The sequence below is a fragment of the Parus major genome, chromosome 23 (genome assembly GCF_001522545.3).
Source record: "Parus major isolate Abel chromosome 23, Parus_major1.1, whole genome shotgun sequence".
Classification (NCBI taxonomy): domain Eukaryota; kingdom Metazoa; phylum Chordata; class Aves; order Passeriformes; family Paridae; genus Parus; species Parus major.
Genome location: NC_031791.1, coordinates 284,607 through 309,758, shown reverse-complemented (window position 1 = coordinate 309,758; position 25,152 = coordinate 284,607). Strand labels below are relative to the sequence as shown.

The following is a 25,152-nucleotide window of genomic DNA, read 5'->3' as shown; positions in this document are numbered from 1 at the left end:
CTGCAGGGAGCTGCAGGGATCTGCAGGGATCTGCAGGGCCAGGCTCCAGGTGCTCCTGGGGGAAGCCTTGGGGTGCTGGTGGCTTTATCTGCATATCCACTGCTGCTCTGAAATGCACACACTACTAATCCCTCTCCTAAGGCAAGCAATAAGACAAGCTCAAAAGGCCAAACACAAACCAAACAGAAGCAGGAAGTCCCATCTGGAAAGAGAAAAAAGAAGGGGGAAAAAAAAAAAAAGGGTTGAAGTGACCAGCAAATTCAACTATAAATGGGTCTTTCTCCCTGCCCCCTGAAAAAGTTGTGAAAATTCTTAATTTTAAACTGAAATTTTAAGGAAACAGGCTGCCTCCCTCCCTCCATGGCAGCTCTGACAGTTTCTTTGCTGCATTTCAGCCTGTTGCATTGATTATTTCCAGGTCAGGGGATGCAGCTGACAGAGCTCGACTTTATTCCACTCCCAGAGCAGCTGAAATGACCATTTGGAAAGAATGGAAAATCCAAGTGGTGCTTCCTGACAACGTCCAGTGGCCAAACTCAGTAAGTGCTTGACTGAGATAATCAAACCAAAACCACCCCACAACTGCTGGGGACATTCACTGACAAGATTTTTCTGCCAAAGCTCTGCAGCCTCTCCCCAGCCAACAAAACCTCATTTTCTTAAAGCCACAATGCAAAGACCCAAGGCCAGAACCCACATCCAGAAACTAACCATGGATTATTTTCAGATGGTTAAAATCCTTTCTGCCATTGACAGGACACTTTTCAGATCAAAATTCATAGATGAACCAGAGTGAAACATCGCTAAATAAACAAAATAGTTTCCCAATAGTGTAAAATACTGAGGTTAAAACTATTCCCACTCTACAAGAAGATGAAAATAAACTGCCCAGGCTGGGGGGTGGTTTCTCCCTCAGGCTCACCAGTGCACTGAGACCAAACTAAGGACATTCTGGGGTGGGAATTCCAGAATTTTTGTCCCAGCTGCCCAGTTTGCTGCCACAAAAATTCAAACGTAACCTGGCTGTGTCAGGACCTCCAAAACCCTGCCAGAATCTGCCCTCCTGGATCATTAATGGCTTTTGGGGCCAACCTGGAAGCTCCAACACCAGATGCCAACTGCTGTGGCTGGGAAGGAATGATCAGCCTGGTGGGAACCCCTCCATCCATCCCAAAGACATCAGGAGCTCCTTCAAGGCAGCCCACGAGGCAGAGACTGGGGCAAGGTAAAACCCATCCCACGTTCCATAATGAGACACAAAATGCTTTCCAACAAACACAAAACTCCAAAGATCTCTGCAGCTGAGCTGGTCTGCAACCCAAACCCAAAGGGATGTCCCAGCACCCAACCTGCTTCCCCCAGAGCTGCCACAGATTGAAGTTATTGCCTGGAAATGTTTGACTCCTTCAGCCTCAGAATCCAAGACTCAAAGGCACTGAATAAACTGGATACAACTCTCCAGGAAGAATTTTTTTGCTAAGGAGAAGAAACTAGGGAATCTCCTGGGAGAAACAGATCTATCCCAAGGATTACTATTCCTCTATTACACCCAGACACAAAGGACTGTACTTCACTTCTCCTGTGCAATTGCAATCTAAGTTTAGTTTGGCTGCAATCCTGATGGAGACTCCCTAGGGAAGCAGTGAATTTTACAGAGAAATTCCTCAGCTTGCCTGCTACAGGAAGGGAGAGCAGGCAGGGCACTCACAGGGAGGCAGGGCTCTTCAGAAGGCATCAGGGAGAAAGTTTAGTTAATGACACAACAATCCTGACTGGGAAGGGATCCTGGAGGCCCCACCCAGAACCATCCACAGGACATTCCTCAGGCAGATCCCAAAAACAACTTGGCAATGTCCCTGCCAGGAGATCAGCACCTCCTGAAGGGTGATGGACAGCCAAAGCAATATTCCCCCTTTACTGTTCACAATTCCAACGTGAACACTCAGGCACAATTTCAATGTGTAAAGGCCAAGGACTGGTAAAGGCACAGAAATTTTTAACACTTCCCAAGAACCTAAGAAGCAGGAACCTCCTTTTCCTGCTGGGGCTGAGCTGTGTTTAATTGAGGATGAAGCATGGCATGATTTGCCCCAGTTCCAGGATACCCAGTGAGCTTTTCCACAGCACCCACCAGGCCTGGGAGAGGGCTCAGGACCCCGTAACGAAATTAAAAGCCCAAACACAAACTCTGCTCCTCTAAGTCATCCATAATGGCAAAACAGGGATCTGGGAATCCTCCTGAGCAGGATAAAACTTTCTCAACTAGACAGACTGAGCAATATCAGGAAGATAAAAAGAAATTGATAGTGCCCTTGCACGGAGCTCTTGTGCTCCTGAGCATCCCCAGGCCAAACTCGGCGCAGGAGATTGATCACTGCAGACTGGAACGAGGATTTGGCTGCCAGCATCCCAGAGATGCTGCCTTTCAACACCCCACAGCATCCCTGGATGGAGCCTTCCCCAGCTGGTGCTGCTCTTGTCCTACAGGATCCCAGAGATTACGGAAGGTGGGTAAGTCAGGCTCCTTTTTTTAATTTTTTGCCTACTAAGGAAGAGAAAGGCCAAATATACACCAGGGTTGGGTAAGCTAAGGACTGCTGGATTTCTTAAATGCAAATTATTTGGTGGTAAAGCCAGGAAAACCAGATATTCCCTTATTTCTAGGTTCCTCCACTCTTGCAGCTGAGATTGGATTTCTTTTCTTAGACTACTCCTGAGAAGGGACAACTTGAAAAGGGCCAAATATATTTAACCACAAGGTATAAAACAAACTCCCACTTGGTGCTGAGAAGGAGCCACTTCTGCAAAGCCTCGTTACTAATTCCTATAATCCAAGTCAGAGGGATCAGTAGGATTGAGGAAGGCTCCATCAGCAGTGCCTCTGAAAGGACTTCCCACCGTTCTGAGCTACAGCAATTTCTTCAATTACTTCAGTGGCTTCACTTCTCCCGCGCTCCTCGCCAGAAGATGGGTCACATGGAAGAACTTGTGGAGAGGCAGAGTGGAAAGAAACATGCTATTTAAAAAGATTTTATTTTTTTCCACCCCCCCCAGGCCTCAGAACAAATTAAATCTTTGTAATCAGGGTCCAAAAGGCAAAAAAAAAAAAGAAAAAAAAAAAAGAAGAGGGAAGAAAAAGCAACAACCCACAGCTACTCCCATTAGGTGGTCAGAACTAGAATCACTTTGTGTTTTGGGTGACAATTTGTACCCATGATCCGAAGGCATTATTTCAAGGGGCTCATAACAAAGCTGTGCTCATTGCTGGGAGCAAAAAGAACTCAGTTCTACACACAGCTCGCTCCTCTGGCCAATCCAGCTGCAGCTCCCAGCACTCACTTAGCCACTGGCTAAAGGAAAAAATAAAAGCTCCCTCACTTCCTACTGGTTAGAACAAAAGTTACCAGCAAAATTGAAACTCAGCAGCTCCAAACTCTTCTTCCAGGCCAGAGGCACAGACCAACTTGTGCAAGCTAACCTAAACTTTCAACCCTTCTGTGTTTTCTTGATGTTTTAAGACAAAATTAAACGACTCTGGCCCAAAACCTGCAGGAACCCTGGGCACAAACCTCATTCCCAGCTGGTCACTGCACATTCAGATTTAGGATGCCAAAGAAAACATAATTCTCCATCTGCCAAGGAAGGAGCTACGATGGGACTGATCTTCCTCACTCCAGATACCAATCAATTTGTCTTTTTCACCAACTGCTCAGCCAGACTGGACCAGAGAAGTTTAAATCAGCAGCATTAGGGTCCAGTGAGACAGACAGGCAGGGGTGCTCCTGTGGCAACCACCAGTGGTTCCAGTGCCACAATGGGCCAAGGAACAGGAAAATGAGGTAAAAATGAGGATTTTCCCTGGAGGTCAGGGCCCCCTCTGACAGACACTGCACACAGAGAGCTGACAGAATTAACTGCTTTGGGTGGAACCTGCAGACCAGAGCACTCAGGGTTAAACCCCCCTCTCAAATCCATTACTTTTGTAAATTACATTCAATCTCCAGTGGGAAGCCAGAAGCTAATGACTTAGTAAAAAGCACAGGCAGGCTCCATCGTTCCCATTTCCACGTGGAATACTACCAGTGCTCATTTCTCCTGCTGTGCTCCTGATTGCCCTCGGCCCAGGCCCCACTCACCGGCAGGCTGGAAGGTCTGGACTGAAGATTCAAGTTCATGTCTTCTTGCCCTTTACTGGAAGCCATTGAGGGAGCAGAGGATGCCTGGGACCCAAACGAGTCTTGAGATAACTCCTGAAACATCAAGAAACACACAAAAAAACGTCACAATGGGAATACAATAAAGGCCCTGTTGGAATCGCTCTGGGATGTTCTGACTCTGGGGCAGATTTACTGTAAATTTACATTTACAGATGTCCCCTTGGTGACATTTCCCAAGACAGGAGGTGAGAGCCAGCACACACAAACACGTCCCAGAGCTGGAGCACAGGCCATGACAGAACAGCCGTTCTCCAGCTTTCCCTCATCCCAGATCCTGGGGATCACAGCTTGTCCTGGATCTGCCCCTCTGCCTCTTCACCTTCTCACCCTCGCTCCAGGCACCTCACCACGAACAAGGCAAGTCAGTTAAACCCTTCAGCTTCCCCCAGGCCGCGCTGAGGGCTCTGCTGGAAGGCCCCAGGCAGCCGAGTTTGACTTTTGCCGGTTCCTTCACCAGCCACAGGAGAAGGCACCAGCTCTGGTGTCCTCTGTGCCGCCGGGCACGGCCCAAGCCGTGCTCTGGGGAACGGGAAGGTTTTCCCCCATATTCCCAAGATCAGCCCAGAGGGAAGCGGGGCAGGAGGCGCCTACCTGAGGCGGGGGGAAGCGCTGCTGGGAGTAGGCCGAGGGCTGCTGCGGCGGCTGCGCCGGCGCGTACGACGAGGAGGGCTGGGCCAGCCCCGAGGGGGCCGCGGGCTGCTGCGCCTGCTGCTGCTGGTACGGCGACTGGGACTGCTGCTGCGGGTAGGGGGGCTGGCTCTGGGGGTGCTGCGGGGCCGGCTGCTGCGGGTACGGGCTGGGGGGCTGCTGCTGCTGCTGCTGCTGCTGCTGCGAGTACGCCGGCTGCGCCGAGGGCAGCGCCGGCGCCGGGGGCTGAGCCGCCTGCTGCTGCTGCTGCTGCTGCTGCTGCTGCTGCTGCTGCTGCTGGTACGAGGGCTGGGAGTGCGAAGGCTGTGCTGGAGGCTGCTGAGGGTAGGGAGGCTGCTGCTGCTGCGGGTGAGGGCTCTGCTGGTTGTAGTAGGGAGTCTGGCTCTGCTGCCCGTACGCGCCGGGGCCCTGCTGCCCGTACGGAGGCATCTGCGGAGGGAGAGATGGAGTTGTGCCCGTCACAAAGTTGTGTTTTCACACGCACACAGACTCTGCTCCCAGAGTGGAAATTCAGAAAGCTGTGCAGAGCAGGAATGCACTGGAAATGCCACTACCTAGATACCTCCCGGACAACTGCAGAAGTCACTCGTGTGTGACGTTATTCTTGGCATAACCAAGCTTTAAGAGGCATCATCAATAAGTTTTTAGGGATCCCTATCTGACCACCCTTCAACAAAAGTAACATTAAAAGGAAAGACTGCTTGCTCTAACAAAAAAAAAACCTAAAAATTGCCTTTTGAATCCTGCAAACGGTCCAGCAGGCGCCACTTGGATCATGTAATGAGCCAAAACTGACCTGGAGTAATTTCTTGTGCAAAGAACAGCTGTGTCTCTAACACAGCGCAGAGGAAAGAGGATCTCCCTCCCCTGCTATTTATCTTTCCCCTGCTGGATTCACTGCTCTGCCACCACCTCTCTTGGAGACAAGGATTCCACAGGCTATCCATCCCACCTGGATGCAGGTGTGGTACCAAAGAGAGCCTGGAGAAATGCCACTTTCCCTAAATACCCGATCCAGCCCGGCTGGGGGGAGCGAGGGCCGTGTCTCTGGCCGTCCGGCGGTGCCAGGCTGTGGGAGCTGTGGGAGCCGTACCTGCTGTGCATAGGAGATGCTGCCCATGGTGCTCTGTGTCCTGCTCTGCATTGCCATGGGGTATCTCTGCGTGGCCTGGGGCCCGTAGGGCTGCCCGGGGTAGCCGTGGCCCTGCTGCGGCCCCGCCTGCGGCCCCTGCTGCTGCGTGTAGGGGTTGTTCCCTCCGTAGGGCTGAGGCCTCATCTTCCCCATCTGATCCATCGGGCTGGACGGCTGCAAGGCAACGGGAGACGCGTCAGGCACGGGAACCGCTCCTGGAACACCTTCCCCAAAACCCCGGCAGAAAACTCCCAGCAGGAGAGGCTCCTGCCTCTGCCCGGCTGCTAAACCACAAAGGTACATTTGGAATTTCAGCAGGATTCCTGCTGCCCTTCCAAACACACCATTCCACCAACACCAAACCCCTTTAATGCTGACACCTCTCCCAGGGAAGGACAGGGGAGAGTGGGGGAAGGATCGAGAAAAATCAGTGATCAGTGTAAGTGGGTTTTCCCCATTGCAGGTAGTAGTTTAATGTCCAGATATTCCACAACAAGGTAAACTCAGGCTGAAAATTTAAATATTCACAGGAAACACTGCTTCTTTCACATATAACAAGGTCTCCCAAAACACTACAGGCTGTTAATTTACACTTGTGCATTTCAATTAATGCACACTGATGTAGTAACACTGGGCAGTGCTGCTGACATCCACAGCCTTCAACACTGCAGTTTCATTTTTGAATATTTTTTTTTTTACATGTGCTTTGTGTCTGCTGCCTTTTGGAGAATAAAGAGTTTCTAAATCAAATTTATTCAGATCCATGTAAAAAAAAAACTGTCGGCCTCGAAAGTCAGGTCCCTGAGCTTTAGAGACAATGAGATGAGTGAAGAAATGCAACTTTCTTTGGACTTCTTCATCTGTGCTACCCCTGCCTGGAGCCAAGATTTAGGAATAGTCAATCGAATTTCCTGAAAATGCTGTAAACCTCGACACTATAAACCTCAAAACAGGTTTTTTTTCACCTTGGCAGTTATTCCCCCACTAAAGCAAAGGGAGTTTTGGTGTGGTGACCTCTAAATGAATCCCAGCACAGTCCTTAACCTCCATTCCCTGGACTGAATGGGAATCCTTCCCTGAGCTCCTGGTGACCTAACTAATCCCAATTAGATGTTTTCCACAGATCACCATGACAATGGACTCTCTATTACACCAGCCCTTCCTGCCACCAGCCCTGGGGTGGTGTTTGCACAGATCCACCCTGCCTGAGCTCAGGAGCTTGAGGAGCGGCCCTGCAGGTCTGCACAAGCACACATCACCCACAGCCCAGGCTGCAAACCCCACAGAACCCTCACAGCAGAGCAGCACTTCACTGCTCTTCGCAGAATCCACCCTCTCCTAGCGGGGGAAGAAAGTTCTTGCGGTGTTGTGCTCTCAAGAGAAGCCTTGCCCAGCACGGCCTGGAGCCCAGCACACACTGAGAGCTGCCAGGGACAGCCCCGAGCCAGCACAGGGACACCACGGGCACCTCCTGGGGCTCTGCTGCTCCACCAGGGGCTCTGGGCACGGCTGGAAAAGGGAGAGGCTGCTGGCTCAATGGAAGATTGTGTCAATAAATCGATGGAGAACAAAGTCCAGGTGCTCTGCTCTACCCCAGCTCAGGGCACCCACGGAACCTGCCAAGCTGGGAGGCTCCAGCTCTCGCTGGACACCCCCAGAGCCACATCCTGGGCCTGAGAGCGTTTCCCAGATGCTCCTGGAGCCCTGGCAGGGCTCGGGAAAGCCGAGCACGCTGTGGGAGCTGCTCCCAGCCCAGCCCCTGAGCGATTCTCCCCGCAGAGGCGGATTTTGGGTGCCCTCCCACGCTGGGCTGTGCTGGATGCTCCCATTCTCATCCATACTCACACCAAACCAACCCTGGACAAGTTTTATTCCATGTTTTATGCTCAAGCTACCACAGGAGCTGCTGCTGGGCAGTAACAGGGGCAGAGGCAGCTCCAGATCCGTGCCCTGGGCACGCCGTGCCCGGAGCCCACGCCAGGCACCCACACTGGGCCGTGCCAGCTCGGAAAAGGAGCTTCCATTCATGGGAGCAAGAAAAAGAGACCTTTGAAGGCTCTGCTGGAACCCTCAGAGCTGCAGGGCCTCAGTCCTGAATGGAGCACCCATGTGGAGCTCCCATACACCCTAAAAGATGCAAATTGTGTTTACATCTTCCCAGCAATTGTCCCTGATGCTTCCCCAAGTCTTGCCTTGTGATTACTGACATCTTCTCCCTGCCCACATTATCTCCTTTGGTATGTAAAAACGGGGCCAGGAGCTTTCCCAGCCCCTGGCCTTTGACTTCAGCCTGCTCTCACCACCCCCAGGCACTCACATCCTTCCTTCCACCTGACAAAGTGCAACTTCAGGGTTACTGACTAAATATTTCAGCATCTTTTCCGTTTGTTGCTTGCTTCCTCCTGGTTGTAACTCACCTTTGCAGCCCTCTACCGAGGGCAGCTTCTCAAACACATTTGAGAACAAACATTTTTGGGTTTCTTTTAAACTTTATTTTCTCTAAATACACTCACACCACACGCTGCCACCCCTGCACTGATTTTCTTGTCTGTGGTCACCCACAAGACCAACCATCTCTTCAGGGAGCAGACAACAAGGTGAAGATTCACTTTTCCATGACTCTTACAGGAAGCATGACAGCTACTAAAAAACTTCCAAGAAACACTTGGAGCTGTTTAAAAAAAAAAGAAAAAAAAGAGAGAGAGAGAGAGAGAAAAGAAAAAAACCCAAAACACAAACCCCAAACATCTTTCCAGGATGTGACCAAGTCGTCACCTTGACTGCTCAGCGTAGGAGGACACGACGTGCCTCGAGCTGCCACCCTTCCACCCAGACCTAGCACAGAGAGGCTGCTAAAAACAAACACAGAGAGCATCTAGATTGCAGTCTTGTGGATAAAATTCTATCACCAGGAGGAATGTAAAAGGCAATTAATCCCTAATGAAGGAACGATTTTGTACACACACTCCTGACTTGCAGCAAGGCTAATTCGTGCTCCCCGGGGTTGCCCTGTACATCTCAAATGCTGTCATATGTTGTTTCTTCCTTCAAAATATCCCATTAATTCAGAATATCCCACACATCTCTGTCACTGATGGGGCTTTAACTGCTCTGGACTTGGTGTTGTTGTATTCAGAGTCAGCCATCAGGAAGCTTTCTTAAATCTGCTGCCCCAAAACCCTTTTGGGGAGTTAACTCCAGGTGCCTCAAGGAAAGAGCCAAGCTGAAGTGCAGGGATGGATCCAAGGGCTCCTTGAGGGCTCTGGGAGGAGCAGAGGCTGCACAGCCCCTCTGCACACCCATCACACGAGGTGGGAGGAAAGCAGAACACGTCAGGGTAAATAGGAAATACCAAACGACTGCAAAAGGCTGGAAATTCTTCTCTGGGCTGATACATGGGAAATCCTTTCAATAGGAAACCACAGGAGTAGATTACTGTGATAACACTTCAAAAGCAAAGGCCCTGCCACAGAGGGACATAATTGAGAGAAAGTGTTGCTCCTTGATCACTGAAGTCCAGACCCCCTGCTTACACCTCCCTGCATTCATAGAAATTGCTTCTATTCTCCCTCAATCCCACTATCTCTGCTGTTGTGTAACACCAGCAAGTACCAAAACTCCACAAAACATTGTCCTGCCACCAGTCAAACTCCCAAAAACAAAACTGTGTGGTTTGGTGTGTAAAGACAGTGACCATAAGCCCGTGCTCCAGGGAAACTGCGGAGCTTTTGGGGTAATTTAAGATATTTCTAGACTAAGAGTTTGTAACAGCAAGCCCAGAGTGAGCTTAAAATTGCCGAGTTCAAAAGCTCTTCAAATCACTGTGTGTGATGTGAAGGGTGTCAGGCCCTGTAATGAGGCAGTGCAGTGAAACCAGCTCGTCTTCCAAACAACACCGAGGTTTTCCACAACAAACAAAAAAACCTTTAAGCAGACAAGAGGATCCCATGAACAATTCTTTTCAGATTTTGTTCGGTGGAAGAGAAATTTGGCCTCTTGAATGAATAGCTTGGTTAAATTGGAGAGGACTTGCTATTGGTCCTGTCGGGAAAATGAGTAAAGGGAAGAGGCAAATCCCACTTGGGAAGCGAGAGCCAAACCCTCCACAGCTGGACAGAAAAATGGAATTCTGACTTTCCCCATTACCTTATTACATATTTGTATTTTATTGGGCCAGAGGAAGAAAAGGAAGGAGAGTCATTTACTGAACTCTTCCAGTTTCAAATCAGCATCATTCAATTATTGGCAAACGTGGGTGTTGGCCACAACTGGTTTCTTCAGCTGCCCCCCCCCGACCCCCCTCCAAAAAATAAGAAGGCCGGAAAAATAAGGAAAAAGCCCTAAGCTCTCACCTTGGCTTTGAAATCCTTCCCTGACCAGCTTTGTTGTCCGTTTTTTGTGATAAAAAAATAATAAAAAGCATTCCTGGCTGTTTAACCGAGAGAAGCCCTAATTGATTCCCACAGTCATTAACCTGCATTTTACCTCGGAGAGTGGTAGTTAAGGAAGTCGGCACTGCTATTTATAACTCATCTCAAATTGAGGGCAGACTGCCTAAAATCTAACACATCCCAGCTGTACTCCTGTTTGAACTGGGGCCAAGGGAATTTTTTAAAGCAATCTTGGCACTGAATGAATGACACCACCAGTACGAGCGCGTGTGGTTGTGTTGTGGTGACGTAGCGCTGGAGGTGGAAGGGGACGGGGGGGCCGCTCTCCGTAATCCCCCTCCCAAACCCAGCTCAGCCCCGAGCCGGGGCCGCCCACCCAGAACCAAACACAGGAAATGTCTTTTCCTGTGCAACGCCTTCAAGTGAGAAGCACATGGCTAATCTGCATGAAAGCAAAGCCACGCCACTCCTGCCAGGAAGGTTGTGCTCGGAATCCCTGGCCACGGAGCCGCTGCCTGCGAGGCCTTGGAGCCGCGCCGGGAATCCCAGAAAGGGCCGGGAACAGATGGGAAGGACCCCGGCAGCACCAGCCATTGTCTGGCTGCTGAGTGCGGCTACAAAGAGCAGCCTGGAGAACCCACAGGGAGGTGCCAGCTGCTCCCTGGCCACCCCGGTCCGGCCGCAGAACGGGGCCAGCGGAGCGAGGTGCAAGTGGCCAGGCTGAGATGATGCTGAGCAGCACCGAGGATGGTGAACACACATCCCACAACAGGCTCGGGACAAGCTGCTCACCTCCCCAGGGCTGAAAGCAAGTGGGCCTTGTAGAAGAGGGATGAGGAATTCCACCTTTAAACCCTCGTCCTAAACCCTGACACCGCTGCCCTTTCTCCACGTTCCAAGGGCGCTGGGAGAGTTACGCTGCTGCAGCACCAAAGCTGAGCAAGACAAAGCCCATTTCCCGTGTGATGGTACCAGCACAGAGCACAGGGCTCATGGGCAGTGTGAAACACGGAGAGCACTGCCCACAAAGCCCTGGGGGATCCACCAAAACCAGCCAGGCTGTGGTGGTTCCACAGCTGACAGCAGCAGCTCCTCTCGTGCGACATCATCACCGTGGCTGATCCACAGCATCACCAAAACAGAGCTCATGGGGATGGATGGGGGACACAGCAGCACCCAAGGGGCAGCACAGGAGCTTTCAGCAAGCCCCAGTTGGAGCTGATCACTCGTGTTTGCACATCAGACACTCTCACACACATCTGTGTCTTCCCCCTGCAAAGGCTTCGGCTCCTCCACAGCCAGAGGAATGATCACAAAGCAACAGCTGTCCTCATTCGGGAGCAAACACAGCTCACCTTCCAGTGGGGAACTCTCATCTGCTCTATTTAAGGTGCAACTGGCTGTGCTGAGGTCAACAGCCCGGCCTGAACTCGCTGCCTTTTATAGCCCAGGTCATGCCCCGATGCCTCCCTTCCCATGGTGGTCTGCTTTTAAAGAGGGACAGAAGAGCCTCAAGGGAAGCTGAAGTTTAAAATAAAGATCCTCCAGCAGGATGTGAAAATGCCCCCAAAAGAAAACACCTAGAAAACCCATGGTAATAAACACCCCACGAGGTGCATCCACCACCACCTCTCAGGGACAGTTTAAACAACGAGCCTGTTTCTCTGAGAACATCATCACAGAAATGCACAGTTCCTTTTTTGCTTCTCCCCTCCCTTTTTAAACTTGAGAAATCCACCAACTTCCTTGTGCCCCAGCACACGCAGGGCAGACACCAAGCCCGTGCTGGCCCTGCTCAGCTCCCACCAGGGACCCTCCTTCTCTCCTTGCCTTCCCCCAGGGCAGCCCCATCACTCTGGGAACCCCAATCCCTTCAGGAAGCAGGAGAGATGCTCTGACTCACACCCATAAGCCTGGAGTGCCAAAACCTGACTTCTGGAATACAGCAGAGTTACAAATGCTCATCCCTTGGAAACGTGCAAGACAAATCCATTTTTACATAAACTACAGAAAAATAAAACTCCTCCCTCGCCCCCACAAATCCCAGAATCTAACTTGGATTTGGACACATAACCAGGAGGTGATGTATCATCATCTCATTATCAAAATGGCCAATGCAGATTAAAGTTTGGCTGTCAAAACAAATGACCTCTGCTCCACAGTTTCAGTTCTGCAAGCAGAAAGAGCCTGGTTTTTCTTCTGACTTTTCCCAGTAGATCAGGGTTTGACCCAAACACTTTCTATTCCTCTAAAACTCTGCGAACAGCCCAACCTCAGAGCAAGCTCATGACACCAAGGCAGAAGGAGAACAGGACTCACTGCTTCAGCCACCTCCTTCTATCTGGAGCTCCTGCAAACCTAAAATCTGCCCTGCTCAATGTTATCCCTCCCTGATCATTTATTACACCACCTTCTCTGGTGAGATGTGCTGTAAATCCTGAGGTGTAGAGTGGAAGGAAGAGGAGTTCTCCCATCCTGTGACCTGTATCTCCCTGCTAAACACAATCCCGTAATTACCCATTAACGTTTCTCAGCAAGAGCCCAGTCCACACATCTCAGAGGACTTTCCAAAGCACAGCTCTTACTAATATTTTTCTAATTGATTAAAACTGACCAGAGTTTTGATTACAGGATGTATCATTACGGAACATCTCATTCCTGAAAGAAGTCAATCAGCAGAAGGTGATGTGGTGGGGAAATGAAATGAAATGAGAGTCACCCCTCAAAGCCTCACTGGAAATAACCCCACAGCAGCACAGTGTTCATGCCCAGGTACCAGCAGAGTTGTGTTATTTTTTATTTTATTAGAAACTGGAGGCTGGGAAGGTTCAGAGCCTGCAAGGAGCACCACGATGGCTCCTCAAGGACACCTCTCCTGTCTGCAGGCTCAGAGCAGCCGTGGGAACAGCACAGGGGATCCCCCCTGCCTGAAAACCAGCAACAACCTGAGCACTCATTCCCTCCACCTCAGCTCCTCACACCAGGGTAGGACACTCTGACAAACACCCTTTAACGATTTCAATGCAGTCAAAATTAACAAAGGATTGTGATTACTGTACAACAGCTGATGACCAGTGAAACTTTCAGGCATTTCCCAGGCAGCTGGGCTCAGGTGATGCAGTTTGTTATTCAGACTGTGTGATCCCTACACAATCTCTATATAATTTCTCCAATAATTTTAACTTACATTTAAAATACAATTTCCTTCTGTCCAAAGAACTAGGTAACAAGCTATCCATCCCCTGTTGTCCAGCTTCAATTCACTTTACAAGCACTTTATTCAGCCAGCTCTCCCCAGGATTCCCCAAGTGCCACTGCTGACTCCACCCAAAAATCCAAGCAACACCAAGATGTAAAGAAAACTGCCTGAGCTCCATGGGAGACGATCCCAAGGAACATGTGACCCTTGTAATGAGGTGCTGCTCCTTTTAAGATGGAAAGAAACTTCCTTCCTGAATATTAAATCAGGCTTTAAGTTTAGCCAACCTCCTCCTTGTGCTCTAATGAACTGGAGGCAAGTCAACACAAAGATGCTCAAATGTCTCATTCCAGCTCCCCCTCCAGCCCGGCTTCCACGCTGGAAGGAGCAACCCAGCTCATGCTGTACCACAGGAATGGGCCTGGGCCAAGAGCAAGCCAGAAAAAAAGCAGGAGGAGGAAGGGCTGGGGTGGAAGAGCAGAATTACACTCGGTGTCACCACTGCTGAAGTGATCTCACTCCAAGGAGCACGGGAGCAGCTGTTCCCCATCACCAGTGAGTCCCAAAATATTTGCTCCAAACAGCGCTGAAAGCCTGAAAGGGCTCCAGATGCCCTGTAAATACATTCAGACACTGCAACCTGTGGCAGACTTCAGTCATCCAGCTAATTCCCTGGAACCCCTGTTTCCTTTAAAACAAGCCCTGCTGATCTCATGGACAGATGTCTTTTGCTACTGAGCACGAGGGATGTTTTCCAAAACTGGAGGTCTGAAGGAAGAGCCAACGCAAGGGCTCACTGGAGTTTACTTTCTAGAATAAAGGGAGTTTTATCAATTCATTAAAAGCCTTTTCTGCAGAGAAATCTGAGGGTGCTGGTGCACACTCTGGAGTTGATAAGATACCTCCAGTGCAGCCTCTTGGGTTCCCTTCTAAGAACACTTTCCTGATAAATCTTCATCAGTAAAATGCAGCAGCACAGGTTTCTACCCACTCGTGTGTCTGACAGACCCATCTGTATTTGAATATCTCATCACTTTGCAAATTCATCTCATTTTACACCAGAATAAACAGCGGCTGAACAGCCTCAACTGGACAGGCAGACTCCCCTGGCCCCTTCCCACACCGGGATGGGCATTCCTGGGATCAGCTCAGGGCTCTGGACAAGCCCAGGTCTCCACAGCCCCACAAGGGAGGGGGACACAGCTGATCCTCGGGGTTGCCTCATCCCAGAGCTCCACGTTATCCACAGCTTCCCCAGGAGCTGCGTGTCGGGGCCTGCAGCTGCTCCGAGCCACGGCTCAGCGTGACACAGTCCTGCCCCTGCACAACGGCTGCATCCATCCCAAACTGTGCCTTTTGGAAGATCCAAATCACCCAAGGAGCCTGGGCTGGGTCAGACCTGCGGAGGACAGGCAGTGCCAGCACAACCCCCCGTGCTCCATCTCAGCCCCACACTGGACACCACCCCGGCCTTGGGATGGGGAAACACGGCCCAGGCAGCTCCAGCAGCCCCAGGGCACAGCCCCATCCCAGCCAGGAGATCGGGATCAGCATCACTGATCCCCCCAAGGGTCACAGTGGGGTACAGGAGCTGTCACCACACACCTCCCCTCACTGCGTCAATCCCAAACCCCCTCCCATCGCTCCTGATCCCACACAGTTTTGTATCCAACACGAAACAAGGTAGCAAAGCTTTGTTTTGCTAAAAGGAAACACAAAAGTTACTTTATTTCCCTTGTCAATACAGCAGCTGACAAATTTGGGTGCTATTTTTGTGCATTTTAGTGAGCCTTCTCTTATTTTAGCCTTAAAATTCAACATTCAAGCCTCCACTTCAGCTCCACGGAACCAAAAATATTTAAAGTTGCAGTAATGACAAGTTACCATCTGCATTTAGTGAGGATGGGCTCGGTAACTTTACAGCAAAGCCACACCAATCTCCAGTATTTACACCCAAAGGAGCTATTTGCATCCAGCAGAGCAGGGCTGCCGTGCCTGCCTGGGAAGAGGAGGCTGGGGGAGATGGAAAATCTACGTGGGCAATAAACTTGGAGCTGCAGCCAAGGCAGCTCCAGACAGCAGGGAAGACACTCCTGGAGCCTTCCCCAAGCCAAGGCTGCTGTGATTCAGGTTCACTACACATCCTGAGCGACACAAGGTCCTTGCTGCTTAAAAATATTACTCGTTTTTTCTGTTAAAACAGCCCACCGGGCCTCGCTTACAGGTGGTTTTTCAAGCCTGGTTCTGTTGCCCCATGCTCGCTTCTGTCCTTGGGCTTTTATTTCATCTCCATCCAGAAAAATCCAGATTTCTTTCCAGGCAGAATGAACAAGGTGGGGAGTTGCTCAGCGAGTTGGGAGGAGCTGGCAGCTGGGGAGAGGATACAACAATTCCCAACTGTGCCAATGCCATGGGGGCAGGAGGAACAGCCAACGCTGCAAAGTCTCCACTGGTTCCAGGAACAGGTATAACAAGAAACTGCAAGACACCTCATATGAGGAAAGGAAGATGAGACTCGAGTGTACCTTGACAGCAGTGACACCTTGGAAAGGTTTATTGCCGTTTCCAGAGCCATTGGACACAAAGCTCTGCTCAATCCCTGCCCTCGCTCCGTGGAGCTGGGCACTTCCAGCACGCTCACAGCCACTGCTCCAGCCAGGAAATCCCTGCTCTGGGGCTCAGCACCAAATCCCACCTGGCTCTCCTGCATTCCCAGCCCCACTGCAGGCTCCCAGCACTGCCGGAGCAGATGGAGCTCCAAGGAAAGGCAGGCAAGGGTTAAGGGCTGGAACACACTGAAAACCGAGGAGCACTCACTGCTCTGGGATGCTTCATACAACACTAATCACTTCATCTGATTTTAATTCCTGACACCAAATCAGCATATAGCTTTTCAAAGGAAATCTTGTCCCAGATTGCAAGGTAATCAATCACAATTAACGTGGAAAGCAGCTTTTGCAATGCCATCGTGGCCTGTGAACCGAGCAGGAAGGACAGGGAAGGGGCTCAGAAACATCTTCTGAGTACAGGCAGGCAGGAGAATTTGGGACAGGGCTGTCTCCTGCACAGCAGCCTGTCAGGCTTTTTGCTTCTCCTCCAGTGAGAGAGTTTTATGCCAACACCCTGACTCCCCACAAAGTCCCTTCCCCACCAGTGTGCCCTGCTCCAGGGGAGCCACATTCTCCCCACAGCCTGCTGGAAACCGCATTTCCATCAAGATGATTTTTCCTTAAACCAGAGAAAATTGTCAGGAGGATGGGGCCAGGCTGTTCAGTGGTGACAGTGACAGGACAAGGAGCCATGGCCATAAACTAAAACACAAGTTCCACCTCAACATGAGGAAAAACTTCTTTCCCTGAGGGTGGCAGAGCCCTGGAACAGCTGCCCAGGGAGAGGCTGGAGTGTCCCTCTCTGGATCTGTGCCAAACCCACCTGGACGTGTTCCTGTGCCACCTGCTCCAGGTGACCCTGCCTGGGCAGGCAGCTGGGCTGGGACATCTCCAGAGGTCCCTTCCAAGCTGTGATCCTGTGAAAACTCTTCTAGGTGTGACCCTGTGCCCAGACAGAAATCCTGACCCAGCAGGGAGGGCACTAACCTGGATTGTGAGACATGATTTAGAGCACCTCTCTGCCACCTGCAGGGTGCAGAGCCAGGAGAGGCTTCCAAAACATGGAAACTCCTCCTTCAAGCTTCACAGTCTGCCACAATAACCTGAAAGACTCTGAAATACTTTGATAATTAAATGCCTCCTATCAAAATACTGATTATCTGCACATAATTAAAATAAAATAAAACTAAATGTTCAACTTGGCCGTATGCAGCAGCTGCCCCAAGTCCTTCCCACAGGATCCAAAGCACTGCAATCACCACAAGTGCCCCACAGAACAGAGAGTAAATGAGTTTGGGGTTTTTTTTTCAATAAAATAATAATCCCCCCACCCACACAGTCGGAGGGGCAGGGCTGCAGGACTCCTCAGAACAGACAACACGTGCAGCCACAGCACACAGGAAAGGCACTTTCTGGAACACATGATCACACTCAGTAAACTGGCCTTGAATGGCAACTCTTTGCCTTGATCAGCCATGCAAACCCCAAAGTCAAAGATAATTTAAAGAGAAAAGAAAATCAAGTTTCAACTAATTCCAGCACTTCCACCGTTTCACTGATCTCCTGCTCAGAGGTAAGAACTTCTGCTGAAAGCCTTTCACAGGGAGCAGGGCTGAGGGGAGACCACCTCCAGCCTGGCACAGGTTTAATTATTTACACAGAGTTAATGAATAGCAGACTCTCCTCCTAAACCTGCACAGGGTGCATAGTCCTACAGTCATTTGGACTTTAAATCCACCCTCGGACTGTTATGAAGTACAGAACTCCCCACAAGCCTGCAGGAAGGATCCCAGAGAGAGCAGAGCGAGCCCAGGAGCTGCAGAGTTCAGGTGACAGAGCAGGACAGGGCAAGCCCTCCAACACAATTCCCACAGCAACCTGCAGCCCAAAGGAGACATTTTGCAACACAGAGTTTCTCAGGGAAGCAGGGGACAGGCATAAAGCCACATGTTTAAGAGCAGGTTACTGAGCACTTTTGCCTCTGCTCTCCACACCTGGAGAGAGCAGCACAAGAGACAATTAATGTGACTTGAGCTGGAATATTTCCCTAATGCCCAAAGCCACAGGCAGCAAAGCACTGATCTGCACCGTGGTCGTGCTGCCTGAGCTCAGGTGTGGCTGAGCCTGGCCTGGAGCAGCACAGGGGGGCTTGGGGACATTCCCAGCTCACCTGCAGACCTCTGCTCAACAGGAAAACACCATCACCCAGCAGGCAGGGAAGCAGGAGCGAGCCGTGTCAGGCAGCACAGCCCACAGCACACCTTCTCCTCAGCACAATGATCAAATTCAGTGCTGAAAGCCAGAGCAGAATGGGCATTTCCAGAGCAGCTCCCTGTCCTGTGCCCTGTGTCTGTGCTGCTGGAGCCCCTGCCCCAGCACAGCCATTCCCACAGCCTGGAGCTGCAGCTGGGCCCAGCTTTTCAAACATTCCTGCTGGATTCCTGCTCACAGGCAGGGTGCCAGGACCTGCTGACATCAGAAGGGAAATGCTGATTTTCAGGGTTTCTCTTAGTCAAACCTGAATGAAGTTTCACAAGTGAGTGGGGAGGGGAGGAAAGAACTTTTTTAATCCATTCATCCTCCCCAGGGGAGGGAAACTCCAGAGCCCTCCCAACTTCAAGAATTTCTCTTTGAGAAAAGAGTCACAGGATCTCTAAGGGTGGAAAGTTTTAAGTGGCAGAAAGTCAGGGCCACCTTTGGCCTCAGCCTCCTGCCAGCCACATCCAGGATGTCCCCATCACATCCCACCAAAACAAAGTCACCTCTGGTCCCCTCTGGCTCCCCACATGGCCAAGCACCCACAAAACCAGGACAAAGAGCAGGCTCTGCTCCACCAGCTGCATCAGGGCTCCCAAAAACTACTGCCCACATCTAACCTGGAGCTTCTTGGACCAATTTAGGCTTAATGTTAATTATCCAGCAGAGAGAGGAAGTTACTCAAGTTAAAAAAAAAAAAAAAAAAGAGAGAGAGAAAGAAAGTTAATAGCAATTGAATTTGTCCTTGAAAGAGTTTCAATTACCAGAGCTGGCTTAAGGAAATAATGACATGCTGGTTATCACATGAAATGCCAATAACTGTAATGGAGCAGCAGGTTTTTTGGAGTTATTTACACAAACTGATTTTCCATGGGAATTTCATAGGAATTAAGACATACACACTCTATTTCCACTCTCCCACTCTCTCATAAAGGTATTTCTTTACCTTATTAACAGAATTAACTGATGCCCTTATTTGATCCTACACATTTTTGTCCCTTTTTTTCTCCCAGAAAAAAATACGAGCATGATTAGAAATTAAGACTCCAGCTATATTTTATTCTTAACACCTAAAGCCAAAAGAATTTTTGCTGAGAAATTCTGAAGCAGCTTTCATTAAGTTTACCTGTCATTATGCAGCATCCTTTACGTTTCACTACAGAGAACTCATGCCCACGTTGTGTAAATACTGAGCTGTCACTCAGAACTCAGAAACGCTCCAGAAAGAGTGTGGCAAACCTGGAAATGCTCTTCTTGCTGCAGAGCAAGAAGCCTCAGCAATGCTCAAGCTGCAGGACTGAACTGCTGGGTCACAGCGCTGGAGTTCAGGGGCAGGGAAGGGTGAGGAGTGGGAACTCCTCCTGCAGCCTGTGTTAACACAGGATTAATCCATGTCTGTAAAACAGGCACAGGAGCTGAGTCCTGGGAGCAGCAGCTCCTCCTGCAGCAGCCCTGGGCGCTGCTTTAAGCACAGAAATCCACTGTAGAAGGGTCTCAGGGTATCCAGGTAAGGCTGGGGAGGGAAGTTGGGCTCACACAACACAGCATGAGACTGAGAGGATTCATATTCCCCACCCTGGGTGCCTCAGCCCTTCCCAGAGCAGCCACGGTGGGCATTCACACCCCACAAAAGGCTGCCTGAAACCCAGCACCCACACAGCTCCAGCCCTAAGAACCAAAAGCAGCATCTCCAGACAGCAGAGATGTTAAATCCAGGATTGGAACTTTCAGCTGATGGGCCCAGCATGGTCCAGCCCCAAAAAGGACTCGTGCTTCATCCCCAGGTGAGGAACTCCCCTGCTTTTCCAGGGACATCAAACAGGCAGCAGCTCCTGCGGTGCCACCCTGGCAGGAGGGAGCTGGACACAGCCCAAGCAGCTCTGTTCCAATGTGCCAAAAACAGCTTTTTCCTTCCCACCCCACTTGTCATTCACTTCCAGCTGGAGATTTATGGCTCTGGCTAACAGACATCCACTCCAGATTTCCCACTGCCCGGGCATAAATTAAAGACTGAACTTTTTGCAGTCAGCACACAACAGAAAAAACTTTTGTAGGACTTCTTAAAAACATTTTTTCCCAGCAGGAAGGTGTCCTTCCTTTCTCTCCCACCAGAACAAAAGGGGAAATGTTGTTTTCCACCCTTGCTGACGGTTTAAAGACCATTCCAGATGGAAAAAGCAAGTGGCTAAATACTGACAAGCTTCATCTTCCCCAACCACATTTGCTGCCTTTGGTTTCTGTTTTGCTGCTGCTGCTCCGTGAGAGTTTCCAGCATTCCTGGCAGGAATTGGGCAATGGCATTGCTGATGAGCAATCCATCACACAGGAGTCACAATTCAAAGGAGAAATCAGACTCACTAGCCAGGGAATTTGAAATACACAGAGGAAGAACTGGAAAGGGCATTTTCTCCTCTAATATTTTAATTACCCAGAGCACAGATGTAGAGGGTAAAAGCTGGATTTCCAATTGGTGGCGTTCCTTTGAAAAGAGTAAGAGAGAAAAGTGGTGGAAAAGTCGTGTATGAGGTAACAGATAAAACCACCAGCTGCACTATTAAGCCTAATTTTAGACATTATTTTCTCTCTGAAGGAAAGCTGCTGGGATTTTTAGCACAGCCCTCATGGAACGTGTGATATGTCTGTAACACAGGAACCACTGACCAGAGCTCTCAAATGAGACAACAGAAAAAACCCCAAGCATTATGAATACACCAAGCTTATGGGAACAGTGGGGCACAGCTTTGTAACAGAATATTTGACTGTCCTGTCACCCCCCAGCCCAGTTTCTAATATCATTTAAGAACAGGGAAGAAGTTCTGCCTGCTTGTTGAGGGAAAACAGAAAGCTTTCCTGTTTACAGAAACAGGAAACAGAAGTTGTAGCAGGTAAAAGGAATAAAACTGGGCAGTTTTATGAAACCACTAAGTATTCTAGCCCCTCCCCCCAAAAAAGGCCACAAAATCAAACATAAAACCTTTCAGAAACCAAATTTCTGTCTTGCAACCAACAACATCATTACAGGAGAGACACCACAGGGAGAAACCCTCCCCTCTCCCAGATAATAAATAAGAATTCACAGGGCAACTCAATTAAACTTCATAAAAAGCAGTAGGCAAGCCTTGCTAACCCCATTTCACCACAACACTCAAGTGGTTTGTCCTGGGTTTCCCAGTAAATTGGTGGTGATAAGGGCAGGGAAAAAGAAAAGCTCCAGCTGAAAGTGAGGATTGAGTTTTACTGTCCTGTATCCCACACACATCCTGCCTGGAAACACCAACACCTCCAAGCTGGGCATCAGGGAAATGCTACTGCAGAAAATGAGGGATTTTAAGAGAATCAGACAACTCCTGGTTGACTTCAGACTCTTTAAAAAAGATAAAGCAGAAAAACCTCCAGTGTCCACACCAGGATTAACAAGATTTTAGCAACAAAATTAAAGCAGTTAATTAAAATTAAAACAATTTTCCTTCTTTTTCTGAAACAGCCAAGCCCTAAAATCGCTCATTCAGAGAAAAGGAGATGCACCACTCTCCTTTTTGTTGGAAAGCTCCAGTGCACAACACACAACTCGAGGGCTCCTGACATTACAATGCAAAGCAAGGAAAAACCACGAGCCAAGAGGAGCCAGGTCCCAGTTTCCCATTCCAAGACATCGCAGCTCACTGGCAGCACGGTGCCTTTTGGTGCCAATTTAGTTTAAAAACCATATTTCCAACAACGTTTTTCATGCCTCACTCGCTACTAAAGTCGGAATCAAAGTCAACAAAAAATAGCTATTGTATGGCAACAGGCCCAAAAGCTTTTTTTTAATTAACATAAGATTCTTAAACTGCTTTCACTGAACTTATAACAGAGGCCTTGAGGTGCCAGGGCACCTATGGGGAGGTTATCCAAGATGTCAATGTTTAATGTGATCCAAAGAGTTCTCCCATTACAGGGGACACTGCTGAAGCCAAAGCCTGAGAAATGCCCAGCTATTAAAGGCAGGGAAGTCCTTTCTCTCGAGCAGTTTCCTATAAATCCCAAGACCCTGGGAAAACTGGTGCATTACTAAGAGCTGCTACACGCTCTGGGGGGAAGCAGGTGGAAACAAACCCATGGCAGAGCTGGAAGAATTGAAAACCAGGACCCATGGCCTGGCTTCCTACGAGTCATTCCCACAGCAAACCACAGATTTCTCACCCCACACGGCACAAATCAGCCATCCTCATCTCCTGATCCTGCTCTGTGTTCCCCAAAAAAATGGTGGGAAAGGTGGTTCTGGAAAAAAAGCCAAGTCCCCAAAACCACGGAGCATCCTTGTGCTCCCTGGGTTCCCCCTCAGCAGCTCCTCCCTGGCTGTGGGTGAAGTGTCCCAAGGTTACACACAGGAGCCACCCTGAGTAACCCTGGTGTGACCACACACTCCTCTCACTGCAGGGAACCTTCCACCCAAACAACTTTCACGCCAGAAATTACCCAGCTTTTCTTGATGAGCAAAGCGACCAAACCCTCGTGATGGCATCACTCAGAATTCCTGAAGAGAACCTAAAGAGGGATTAAAGGCACCACCCTGCTTCTCATCCCCAAACTGGGGTCTGTGGCCCCCAGGATTCCCAAGGGTGCTCTTCCCACATCCTCCTGCCCCAGGAGATGTTCCCTGGGAGGTTTCTGGCAGGTCTCTGCTCTGCTCTTCTGGAGTTTCTCAGGAGTTGGGTGGGAAGTACCTGCTCTGCTCATCGCAAGACAAAGAAAGACACAAAGCTTTAAACTCTCCTAATCTGGGGAATTTAGGAGTACACAGCACAGGAGGCTGTAATTCAGGGCTGGAGCATCATTATTAATCAACTTTTTCTTGTGGGCAGCACAGATGACACGTGGAAGCTTTCTTCATTAGATACGTCTGCTCTCTTCTTTTTCCATCAGAAAAAAAGGAATTGTCAGTTTAAGTCAAATAATCCTTGGCACAAAAAGGACTGGGCGGGGAAAGTCACTTGGTTTTTGAGATGAGGGTTTACCTTTTACATTCACTATTTGTCCTTCCTCAGATCCAACTCATTCTCAGAATAACTACTCATTAATAATTCCAGTTTATGGGACTACTTACTCAGGTATTCCTCATTCACTGTGTCAGCAGCCTGTGGAATTAAGTGAAATTCATTTGCCAAGACAAAATAAGCTTCTTTTACAAATTTGTACCAGAACATTGACAGAAGTGAACTGCAGGGAAAAACCTGAGAAGTTCAACCTGACTCTGTATTTTAGCACATGTTTTATCTAGATTGAGATTTTTCAGGATTTACAAATAAGCACTTTGCACCTGCATCCATGGAACACATGGCCCTATTCCCGAGTGGCTGAAACCTTCCTGAGGATGCTCCAGCACTCACTACCAGTCACCACTGGTGTTCTGAGAGCACCAGCAGAGCAGATCTGCTCTCTGGGAGAGCAGAATTCCAACCTGAAAGAAAAGCCAGTGCAGTCACTCAAGGCGCTGCAGCAGAGGGTGCCTTTGGTAATCAAGGAACAAACAACTGAGCAGTTTTCAGGAGAAGTCCTGAACAAGAAGGGAAGCTCTGCAGGCTGCAGGTCACTCTATGTGGGATCACACGTCCCCGAGCCCGGCCTGAAGTTGGAGCAAAGCACACGGAATGAAAAGGGAAGTTTAGTCCTGCACGAGGCCACCACAGGCCTTGGAGATGCAAGTCTGAGCACAGAAAGGAACCCAGTTTTAATCAAAGGCTTTCAGATAAAGATACCAGCACCTCTTTTCCCCGTATCTAAAATGTCTGATGCTGCACTGCCTTCTCCTCTGCACGTTCCCTGGCCACCCCTGTTCCAGCAAAGAGGGAATTCTACCCATGCAACAATGATGATAATCCCCAGGCCTGCTCTTCCTACTTCCACTCCTCAGAAGAGTTGTGACACTGCTGAGCCTGACCACAACCAGCACCTGAAGCCTGCAGGAAGTGCCTGTATTTATGGGAAGGAGACACATCAGCTCTCACTCAAAATAAGTCAAAATGTGCCCTAAGACACAGAGCTAGAGACTCCTGTCCTGTATCACAGTTCTGTTGGATGTAAATGAGTAATTCTTGGTAACCGACCGATTTCAGCATTTTGGTGTCAAGTTTGGTTCCGATTGTTTGGTTGTGTGGGGAATTTTTTCCTTCTTTAGGCTGTAACACACCCCAGAACCCCCCACATGCTCCCATCTAATAAAGAACCCAAACAGACCCGGTTTTGAAAAGGGCCAAAACCAGGCGGGAACAAACGCATCCTCAGATCCATCAAAGAAATCATTTATACCGAGGGGAAAGTCACATAACCAAAATAAACAGCAAGCCCATTGTGCGGAGTGGCCCTGCCACCGTTCCGACAACACAGACTCTATTCCAGGCTGAATCCAACATCACAAGGAAAATAAGCCCAAGGTACAAACACAACGTGCCCTCGCCTCCCGAACCGCCCGGGCCGGAGGGATGCGGGGCTCAAGGTCACGCCGGGGGATGCGGAGAGGGGCGCGGGGCTGCCCCGTCCCGGGGCCGGCGGAGGAGGCGAGTGTGGAAGTTTATGAGCTCATCAGGATGGTTGTACCATTACATCAGAGGCAATTATAAATGGCCAAGAGCAGGGGATGGGGAGCCAATCAGATCACAGATGGGATGTCAACCTAAGACCAACTGTCTCCTGGCTTTGACAGAAGGATTTTACCTCCATA

At 49.7% G+C, this 25,152-nt stretch overlaps 1 protein-coding gene across 2 annotated transcripts in view; it reads right to left on the bottom strand.

Annotated features, from left to right (window-relative positions):
• ARID1A (AT-rich interaction domain 1A) overlaps positions 1 to 6,202 on the bottom strand; it is a 33,527-nt gene extending 27,325 nt beyond the window's left edge. Inside the window, exons 1-3 of one of the 2 annotated variants that reach the window (XM_033519624.1) lie at positions 5,959 to 6,202; positions 4,809 to 5,294; positions 4,137 to 4,250 (exon numbers count right to left, since the gene is read on the bottom strand). In XM_033519624.1, the coding sequence (XP_033375515.1) occupies positions 4,137 to 4,250; positions 4,809 to 5,294; positions 5,959 to 6,159 (801 nt within the window). In that variant the 5' untranslated portion in view covers positions 6,160 to 6,202. The remainder of the gene's footprint in view (positions 1 to 4,136; positions 4,251 to 4,808; positions 5,295 to 5,958) is intronic. The other variant, XM_033519623.1, reaches the window with a different exon arrangement.
• Between the last annotated feature and the right edge of the window lie 18,950 nt (positions 6,203 to 25,152).